This window comes from Egretta garzetta, unplaced genomic scaffold (assembly GCF_000687185.1).
Source record: "Egretta garzetta isolate BGI_Z169 unplaced genomic scaffold, ASM68718v1 scaffold7, whole genome shotgun sequence".
Taxonomy (NCBI): Eukaryota; Metazoa; Chordata; class Aves; order Pelecaniformes; family Ardeidae; genus Egretta; species Egretta garzetta.
Window position 1 is genome coordinate 4,806,242 of NW_009260350.1, and position 9,322 is coordinate 4,815,563.

A 9,322-nucleotide genomic window follows, 5' to 3' on the forward strand; every position below is an offset into this window, starting at 1 on the left:
GGGGGAGGGGGGCGGTTGGCAGGAGCTGTGGTAAAACGCTTTGGGAAGGGGGAGGCGATGTTAACGCTGTGAGGTCCAAAGCCTAAGGAAGAAAACTTGGCTGCTCGCTCCCCTGCCGAGGGGCGTCGGGTGTAAGTCCCCTGCTGAAGGCGCCTTCTTGCCTCCTAGGGAGAAAATGTGCTGTTTGTGGTGACCAATTTCATTGCTACGGTAAAGCAGGCCCAGGGCGCCTGTCCTGAGGTAAGTGAGCAGCCCCGCTCCTCAGCCCAGCGCCGTGCTGGGCTTGGGTTTACACCGCCGGTCCGTGCCGCTGCTCCGCAGCTGTGCGGGAGCTCGGAAACACCCAGCGCAAGGCCAGGCGGAAGGGAAGAATGGATTTTTACTGCAAACAAAACTGGTTCCCCTCATCCTCATTGCTCCATAGGTCTTGCTTGCTCTGTCATACCTGCATGAACCAAGACGTGCATCCAAGCAGTCTGGCCAGAATCACTTCTGGTGACCTGAGGGACAGGGGACGCACTCTGTTGGGGCCTTGCCAGCTCCCTGGGCTTTGTGGGGGGTGGTGACGCTGTATGATCTTTACAGGCTTTCCCCTGCCTTTGGACAAGGGCTGCTGGGGAGGCTGGGCTGTGTTGCCCTGTTGCTATTCCATCTCCGCACTGCGGCTGGCCTCAGCACTGCTGCCCCCAGCTAATACCTCTGCTGCCTGTGTTCCTCCTTGGGTCTCGCACGTACTTTTGGTTTCTTGATTTGCTGCTCTATTTTCTTACCTCTGTTCTGCCACTTTTCCTGATGCTTTTACACCCCCTCTGTGGATACCTGTGTCATGTTTCTTTTATAACTCTCTGCTGCAGGACTAGTATCTCCTCTGTCATAGTGGCCTGTTTTTAGGAGGAACGGAGCACGAGGTCTAGGTGGCTTCCCAGTCAGCCAACACTTAGTGGTTCTCCAGGAGAAATCTTCCCATTAAGGCTGGATTCTGGCCAGTGCCTCAGCTGAACTCTCCCAAGCTGGATGCTGCTTGGCAGGCAGGAGTAAATGTCTTTTAAGTGAAGCCACTGCTGGCACCTTGTGCCTGAGCCAAGCACTGTTTGTCCTAATGGTCCGGTCCCTTTGCCTTTTGCTGTGCCCAGCCTGCTCCTGCTTCCCAGCTCGCCGTGTGCTGCGGACTGCTGGGCTGGGCTGCTCTCCAAGCACAGCCTACCAGCTGCAGGAGAGGAGGAGCAACCCTGGGACTAATGATCCCTCTTTAAAATGTTGAGAACTCCTAAAGTACTGGTAGCTGCAGGAATGTCCCCAGGGGAAGGTAGAGCATTTCGGGGCTCTCTCACAGGTGGTCACAGGCAGCTCTGGATGCTTCTTTTTGCAGTGTGCAAGCCAATGATGCAGAGAGAGCAGAGTATTTCATCCCCTTGCAGTGCTGTGGTGTCTCTGGGTGCCTGTCACAGCCTTCACCCCCTGCTGCTCTTCAGTAATTTCTCTGTTCTGGGCTTTGGGGCTGTAGCTGACTTCTGTGTTTGGAAAGCTAAGTATTCTGTGCTGGCAGACCAGGGAAAAGTCTGGCTGGGGCTGGCGGCAGCACCCGAACACAGATGGGTGCAGCTGATGCCTGCATTGAGCTCAGATCCATGACTTGTCTCTTTGGGAGACCTTTCAGTATTGATCTCAAACACTCAGTGCTTGGGAGCCCTGTGCCGCTATTTCCAAGGTGCTCTGCAGGTTAATGGAGATGCTTGAAATGGACTTTGAGCCAGAAGGCATTCATCAGGCAGTGCATCTGCTCTGTCTGGGTACAAGCTCTGGGGATGAGGGGCCATTTCACTTAAATTGTGGTCACATCCAGCTGTACTCAGCTCTTAGAGGCCCAGGTGCTGCTGATGGATCTGCATGTGAGCAGCACTGGTCCAAGCTCCCAGCCCCAGGCAGCACAGGACTGGGTCCTAAGGGGGTGGTGGTGGGGTTAGGTTTTGGAAGAAGCCTCATCCTTCTTTGCTTACATATGATGCTACTGGTAGTTGGCTCTCCAAGAACGTTTGCTTTGCTTCCTGGCCCCTGGTACACGGCTGCATGGCTGTCGAGGGCTGGGAATCTGCAACTCCAAGCAGCATCTGAGCTCCGCTGTGAGTGCCTTGGGGGATGTCTTCTAAAAACGTGCAGTAGTTCACCTACTCATCAAGAAACCTGTTCTAAATGCCGGTGTGCTCATGTTCCTGTCCCGTCCCAAACCTGCAATTCCTGGGACGGTTCCTAGAAAAATTTGTTACTCCTAATTTTCCCAAGCTTTTAGACCCTTACACAACTGTGATGCAGCAATGGTTTAGGAAGCTCTAGGAGCACAGATCCAGCACCTGTGAGGGCTTTTAACTGAGCCTAGATCGCTTTGCTTCTCTCACACTACACTTGTGGCACATGTAAGCTGCTTTGAACCATGTCTGTGGAGAATGATGGCACCAACAGTTTTTTTTGTTTTTTTTACAAGGCTTGTTTCCACTAAAAGGTGATGGGGAGGTTGAAACCTTCTTGGCCAGGTTTTAGGTTTTCTGTAATGCCCTCACAGGCTTCTATACCTGAATTTCTTCCAAGCTTTGCAGCTTGCATGCCCTGAACACCCAGAAATGTCTGTCTGCCGAGTGGCACTTGGTCTGTGTCTTGTTTCCTGGACTTGGGAAGGGACAGATACGCTCATCTGCAAATGTCTGTTATCTGGGTCCTTTTGGAGGCTGAATCCTTGACACCTGATTTGGATCCAGGATGACAAAGTACTCTCATAAGTGCTTATGACAGCACTGCAGGTGGGTGCTGCATGCTAGGAGTGAACCATCACCGGGGCTGAGGGGGATGAATCCAGTAGCTGCCCTTCTCCAGCCTTTGGGCAGAACTCCCTGGTCCCTCTGGTAGTCCTGTGGGCTTGCCCTTAGATAACCCTCCACCTTGCTCCCAGGCCACCTCCCTGGATTCTCCAGCCCGACGATTGCTGTGAATCGCACGTTCATGTGAGCAGCTGTGCTTGCAGCGGCTGGCACACAGCAATGGGCCCCTGTGATGACCGGTGGTCCTGCTCCAGCTGCATAACGTGCACTCAGAACAGAGCCCCTTGCCCAGGAAAACAGAAACAGAGTTTAATCAGAAGACAGGAGACTGGCAGGGCACGGCCAGGCCAGCGTGCTGACCAGCAGCTTCTAACATGCAACCAGTCCTTTGCATCCTTTTATCCCTCTGTTTTCCAATGTTTGTTCCTTCTCAGATCACCTAGATCCCTCCTTTTCCACACTTTTTCTTCCTCCCCTAAATATCCCATCCCCCAAACGTCCTGTGCAATCCCAAAATGGTCTTCTCCTGCATCCCATAATGATTCCTATACCCCTAGGCAGTGAGCCCCCCCACCCAGCCTGAAGGTGCTTCAGAGAGCTGTTCCTCTCAGCTCATTATGGTGGGTTTCACACATGGAACAAGGGGCTGAGGCTGTCCTGGGAGGGCCTGGGCAGGGCCCCCCCCCTTCTGACTCCGTAATAGGGGTTCCCCACCTGCCTTTGGGCTTCTGTGCCCCCCTGGGCTTGGGGAGGTGGGTTCCCGATGGGCTGGTGCCTCCTGCAGTGGACTGGGAGCAGCAGGGGGGAGTTACTCCTGTTTCCCTGCCTGACATCCACTCTCTGCCTTTGAATAGGAGCTTTTTGCTGCTCCTGGGGATTGGGTGGGTCCAGAGTGAGGGGGAAGCTTTCCCTGTCTCGTGTAAAACTTGTGTTATGCTGCACTTAGGGTCTCTTCGACTCTTCCCTGGGGGGACCGTGGCAGTGCTTTACAAAGTGCTTAATGGGCTCTGCCATTAAGGCCCTCCTGAACCCAACTGTGCTTGTTCCCGGTCGCAGCTGAAAGGTCCAAGGTAGCTCCTGAGGCTTTCTGTGCCTCTGAGGCGGGGACAAGCACCCCAGAGAGCGTGGGGACAGGCGGGAAGGACTGGCCCTCGGAGATGCCTCTCTCCTCGCTGGCTGGAGGCTGCCCGGGTGCTGGACATGGCAGATGTCTTCCGTAAGCGTTTGGGATGGGCTGGGAGAGACAGGAGCAGCAGCGCAGGACTGCGGGTGAGTGATGGCACGGCCTCAGGTGGCTGTGCAGTGCAGTAACAGCGGCTTCTCTGTCTCTCTCAGAGCCCCTCTGTTCTCGATGCGATGTGCACAGAAGATGCAGACTGTCCCATGGGAAACCCAGTGGTTCATGGCAACGGTACTGGGTGTTTTGCTAAAAAAACCCATAAAATCATTAATTCCTCATGTTTGGTAGCAAAAAGATCCACAGAGGTGCCTGATTGCCCGAGTTCAGTGCTTTTTCTAAGTGCACATGGAAGTGCTCTCCAGCCGTTTATTCTTGACAAAACCTCACAGCGACGTGTCACAGCTGGAGAGGGAGGTGCTGTGGGCACAAGGCGTTGTCACAGCAAATACCGGGGTGCTTTGTTTCTGATGTTGGTTGCTGGAATTGAAACCTCTGTGCTGTGTGATTGGCAGGTTTTCCTTTTGCAATAAAACCTGGCTTTTATTTCATGCCAATTAATATTAGTAGCCCATGTGAGTTCAGCCGGAGAAGGATATTTCAGCTCTAGGAGGTCACTTGCTGAAGCTTTGCACGTGGGGTTGCCCCAGCTCGTTGTGGTTCCACTGGGGGTGCGGGTGGCTTCAGCAGCGATGGGGCTGGAGAGGCAGGCGCTGACAGCGGCAAGCAGCTTCTTGACTGTGTAAAACAGCTCCCATCAGTCGGCCTCGAGGGGAGGTTTTACAGGGAACTTTTTGGGTGGGGAAGACACTGAAGGTGATCCCAGGGTCGTCTTTGTGGCTCAGGTTTTGAGAAGGCCAGAACAAGCCTGTGGCCAGGGCACTATCCCAGGAGGGGAGCTGCAGAGAAGACGTTTTGAAATGGAATTGTAAATTGTATGTATTGTCTCATTTCTAGGGATAAAAACTGGGAAATGCGTCATGTTCAACGCCACCCATTCCACCTGTGAGATCTATGGCTGGTGTCCTGTGGAGAACAACACCCTGCCCAGGTGAGGGGCAGCAGGCATTGAGAGCTTTGGTTCCTTCCCTCTGCACTCTGTGTAGGCAGGGGCCTGATCATACCTGTCTGGGGGACAGCCAGCTCGGAGAGATCTTTAGTGTTGATCTACCGGTCAGTTAAGCCCAGAGAACTTCATGCGAGAGCATTTCTTGCAACTGTCCATTGTAGCCAAAGTCCTGGGATGGTGGAAGAGACTGCAGAGTGAGGGCAATGGGGATGTGCCCTGGCCACTGTGCAAAATTTGAGTTCATTGGTGGTTGTTTTCCAGGAAACCCCTTCTGGCTGAGGCGGAGAATTTCACTCTTTTTATAAAAAATACTGTCCACTTCACCAAATTTAACTTCTCCAAGTAAGTATGACGCTCCTCCAGCCGGGCTGTGGGTGCAGCCTAATCCAGCCCCTGCGCTGAGCTTGTCTGCCTAGGGGCTGAGCAGCCGAGGTGTCCATGAAGCCATGAGCCATCCCAGATGGGCGGTGACTCAGGCAGTTACGGGTCAGGGTGTAGTGTTCAGGAGAACACTGGTTGCTTCAGTGGCACCAGTGTTTGCAGATGGGGGAAAGAGGGGCTGGTGTCCATCTGCCTGTCTAACGCACTGCAGAGCCAGTCAAGGCTCATCATTCCCAAGGTCTCCTTTTACCCTATAAATTTTGGTGGTTTAGTCCCTGCAGAATGGTTTCACAGAGGGCTGCGCTGGCCTTGCAGCCCCAGGCATGCTGACCTCGGCAGGAGATGTGGCCTGGGGCAGCTGAGCTGCCCCTGCTGTGAGCCCTAGAGCACTGACTCAATCATGGCATCTCAGCAGCGCCGCGGGAGAAAGGAGAAGCACAAAAGCAGAGGTGGGCGACAGGGCTGGGAGGGGAAGGACCGTGGCAGCTGCTGTAAAGGATGCAAACTCTATGTGCGATTCCTCTGGGCCCATTCTCCCCCTACACCCTCTCCAGCTGAGGCTTTGGGAGAGGCAGTGACTGTCTCCCCCTGAGGCAGGAGCTGCTCGGGTGGGAGGGTCTCCTTTTCAGTCCTGCAGCAGGGCTCCCTGTCCTCCCACACCCCACTCCACCAGTGACAGCTCCCCTTCTCCCCTGTCTCAGGTGCAATACTTTGCAAACCAATGACCCCACCTATTTCAAGAGCTGCACATATGATCCATTCTTCAACCCCTTCTGCCCTGTCTTCCGTGTCCGTGACATGGTGGAGGCAGCTGGAGAGACCTTTGGAGACCTCGCACTGCTGGTACTTGTGGTTTGGGTTTTTTTTTAAAGTATGGAAGATGACTCCAAATTCCCCAAGGATGTGGGCAAGGGGTGGGGGACAGGACTGACCCCTGAAATGTTAAGGGAATGTGTGATCTGTGAACGTCTGAACAGCAAAGAACTCGGCACATCTCTGATCCCGTGCTTCTCCTGGAATAAAATGTGTTTTGCAGGGGGGGAGCATCGGAGTTCGCATTGAGTGGGACTGCGACCTGGATCACCCCGCTGCCCGGTGCCGGCCACAGTACTCCTTCAGCCTGCAGGACAGGAGGTACAATTTCAGGTGAGGGTGCTGGGGCAGTGGCCACACGGGTCTGTGCGCTGAGCACACAGCAATCATTTGAGATCTCAGTTTTCCTGATTAGAGCTCCGGAAGGAGCAGCAACTGACGATGGGATGTGGTACCTCAGCACAGGGTCTGTCAGTACCGGGGTGCTGTGGTCGTTCCCATGCCTTGTCACTCTGCTCTGTTTGGAGCTGTGCAAGGCATTGCCTGCCTGAGAGCAGGAACAAGTGGCTGTCCACGCCCCTGCTGACCCTGAACTGGACACACTGGGAGCTGCGTGCTCGCAGTGATGCCGGGCTGGGTGCTGAGCAGATGCTGATGCCCCGCTGCTGATGCCAAGCTAGTGAGTCACAGCAGCACATGCATCGCCTGCGTCCCAGCCTGCTGGAGGTGGCAAGGTGTGCACAGGCACAGGGTAGCCCCAGCAGTCGTTTGGTGCTGGCAGCCCTCTTCCCTCACTGCCTGCACAGAGCTGCCACAGCTTTCTGAGCTGTGTCCAATGTGTCCCACAGAACTGCCTCCTACTACTGGGATTCCCAGCAGCTGCTCTACAGGAATCTGCTGAAGCTCTACGGCATCCGCTTTGACATCTCTGTGCACGGCCAGGTACCATCTCCTCTGAGGACTCTGCATGCGCTGTCTTGGCGGCCCTGTCACCAGGGCTGACTCCTCGCACCATGCCCTGCTGCTCTCTCCTGCAGCCAGCCCTGTGGCTTCCCACTGGCGTCGCTTCCCCCCACCATGGTGAGATCTTCGCCTCTTTCCAGAGTTTTCCAAACAGAGCAGGAAAAAATGGTTATCACCCTCTACAACTACCTGAAAGGAGGCTGTAGCAAGGTGGGGGTTGGCCTCTTCTCCCAGTGAACGGGCAATGGGATGAGGGGAAGTGGCCTCAAGTTGTGCCAGGGCAGGGTTAGGTTGGACATTGGGAAAAATTCCTTCCCCACAAGGGCTGTCAGGCACTGGAAGGGGCTGCCCAGGGAAGGGGTTGAGTCCCCACCCCTGGGGGGATTTAACAGCCGGGCAGAGGAGGTGCTGAGGGCCAGGGTTTAGTGGTGGGATGGCAGGGGTAGGGTAATGGTTGGGCTTGGTGAGCTTAAAGGGCTTTTCCAAACTAAAGGATTCTGTGATTCTATGATTTGAAGAGAAACTTCCTGGTAATGCCCTGAGCAGGGAGGCTTCCTCACTGAGGATCTCACATGGGTGTCAGGTGGGCCCTGTAGGGCAAGGTGAGCTTGTCTGGGCACAGAGCCTGTGAGCATCTCCAAGAGTCTCGTGGTGGCAGCACCCTGGCAAAGATCAATCTGAACTTCTCTGAACCTGGACAATAAATCCCTCAGGGAGAAAAAGCATGGGCTTGATCATGGCTGATGCTACTCTGTGCAGCATCACTGACAAGCTCAATACACAACTGTGCAAGATGGAGCCTGTGCTGAGAGGACTTGCCACCCCGAGAGATGTCCACAGTTGCTCTGTTGTGCTTAGCAGTGGCTTTTTCACCTGAAGAGGGCCAAGCACGCAGTGCAGGACGGGGTGCACCACTTCTGGGTAGTGAGACCAGGTCTGGGAGGTGTGGAGCAGGAGAGAAAAGCCAGGAGAGAGACAGGAACCCAGAAATCCCTTTCCTCAAGAGATGCCAGGCTCATTTGAGCACACATCACCTCAGGGCCGTGTTTGCTGTTCACTGGGATGTAGTTCTGTGGGTGGCAACTGCTGGGGTCCTGCAGCCAGAGGGAGGCTCCCACCCTGCCTGCAGGCATAGGGGGGCCTCAGTAACCTCTGCTGCCACCGAGTCACGGGCTGCCTCAATCCGTTCTTCGTTTCGAGTCAAGGCAATAGCAGTCAGGTTCCCACAGCTGGGCACGGACAAATGACCCCGGTTTCCTCCAGCACCTCCCCAGCTTTAAGCACGCTGCCCGGCGGGGCTGGTCCTACAGCCCTCTCACCACTCTCCACCCACTCTCTTCCCCCTCCACCCACTGTTTCTCACCAGGCTGGGAAGTTCAGCATAATTCCTACTGCCGTGAGCTTTGGCACCAGCATCGCGTTCTTTGGTGCTGTGAGTACTCCAGACATGCTCTTTTCCTCGGATCCATGGGTTGGGATTTGCCCCTCCTCTGTTGTTTCCCCTGCCTGCCGGGGTGCATGGCTTCCTGGGCGCCTGCTGTCCTGGGAGGGGAGATCGGCAGGGTGCTAGCTCCCCTTTTCCTGTTTGTGATCATTAGCAGCAATGACACTGCTGGATCGGGGGTCCCGAGCAGTGTCAGGGGCATGTCTCATGAGGGCTGGGTGTTTGTGTTGGCCCTGGGAAGGTGCATTGCTGAGGCATTGCTGGCTGGTCTGCCCCAGCTGCCTTGGCCAGCAGGAGAGCACCTCCTCTCTCTGTTTCTCCTCTGACTCTAAAGGGACTCAGTGTCCAGCTCCAGCACGGGCGTGGTGCTGCGGCCATCAAGGTGGGGCAGCCCCTTGCAGGGCACTTCTGTGGCTCTTCCCTTTCAGCAGGGTAACGGGGATCCTGGGCTTCCCCACCTGCCCCCTCTTTCCTCCCAGACATGCTCATCCCAGTCCCTTAGGTGGCTGTGACGGCAGCTTTCTGCTGGCCCAGCCCTCATCCAGCATCCCTGCATTGCAGCCCAGATGATCGTGCCTAACCTGGGAGCTGGTTGAGCCAGAGGGGACCTGCTGGAGCCACTGGGCTGGCTGGGCTGGAGGCAGGTCGGGCTCGCTGCCCCCGGT

The 9,322-nt window shown here is 55.5% G+C and overlaps 1 protein-coding gene across 7 annotated transcripts in view; it reads left to right on the forward strand.

The window, feature by feature from the left end:
* Positions 1-160: 160 nt before the first annotated feature.
* The window catches only part of P2RX6 (purinergic receptor P2X 6), a 12,946-nt gene continuing 3,784 nt past the window's right edge, over positions 161-9,322 (forward strand). The window contains exons 1-9 of one of the 7 annotated variants that reach the window (XM_035898402.1): positions 167-240; positions 2,558-2,792; positions 3,867-4,221; positions 4,945-5,038; positions 5,318-5,398; positions 6,139-6,280; positions 6,474-6,583; positions 7,099-7,192; positions 8,580-9,308. In XM_035898402.1, the coding sequence (XP_035754295.1) occupies positions 4,167-4,221; positions 4,945-5,038; positions 5,318-5,398; positions 6,139-6,280; positions 6,474-6,583; positions 7,099-7,192; positions 8,580-8,783 (780 nt within the window). In that variant the 5' untranslated portion in view covers positions 167-240; positions 2,558-2,792; positions 3,867-4,166 and the 3' untranslated portion in view covers positions 8,784-9,308. Of the gene's footprint in view, positions 241-1,568; positions 4,222-4,944; positions 5,039-5,317; positions 5,399-6,138; positions 6,281-6,473; positions 6,584-7,098; positions 7,193-8,579; positions 9,309-9,322 lie in introns of those variants that run through there. The other 6 variants (XM_035898405.1, XM_035898400.1, XM_035898404.1 and 3 more) reach the window with 6 other exon arrangements.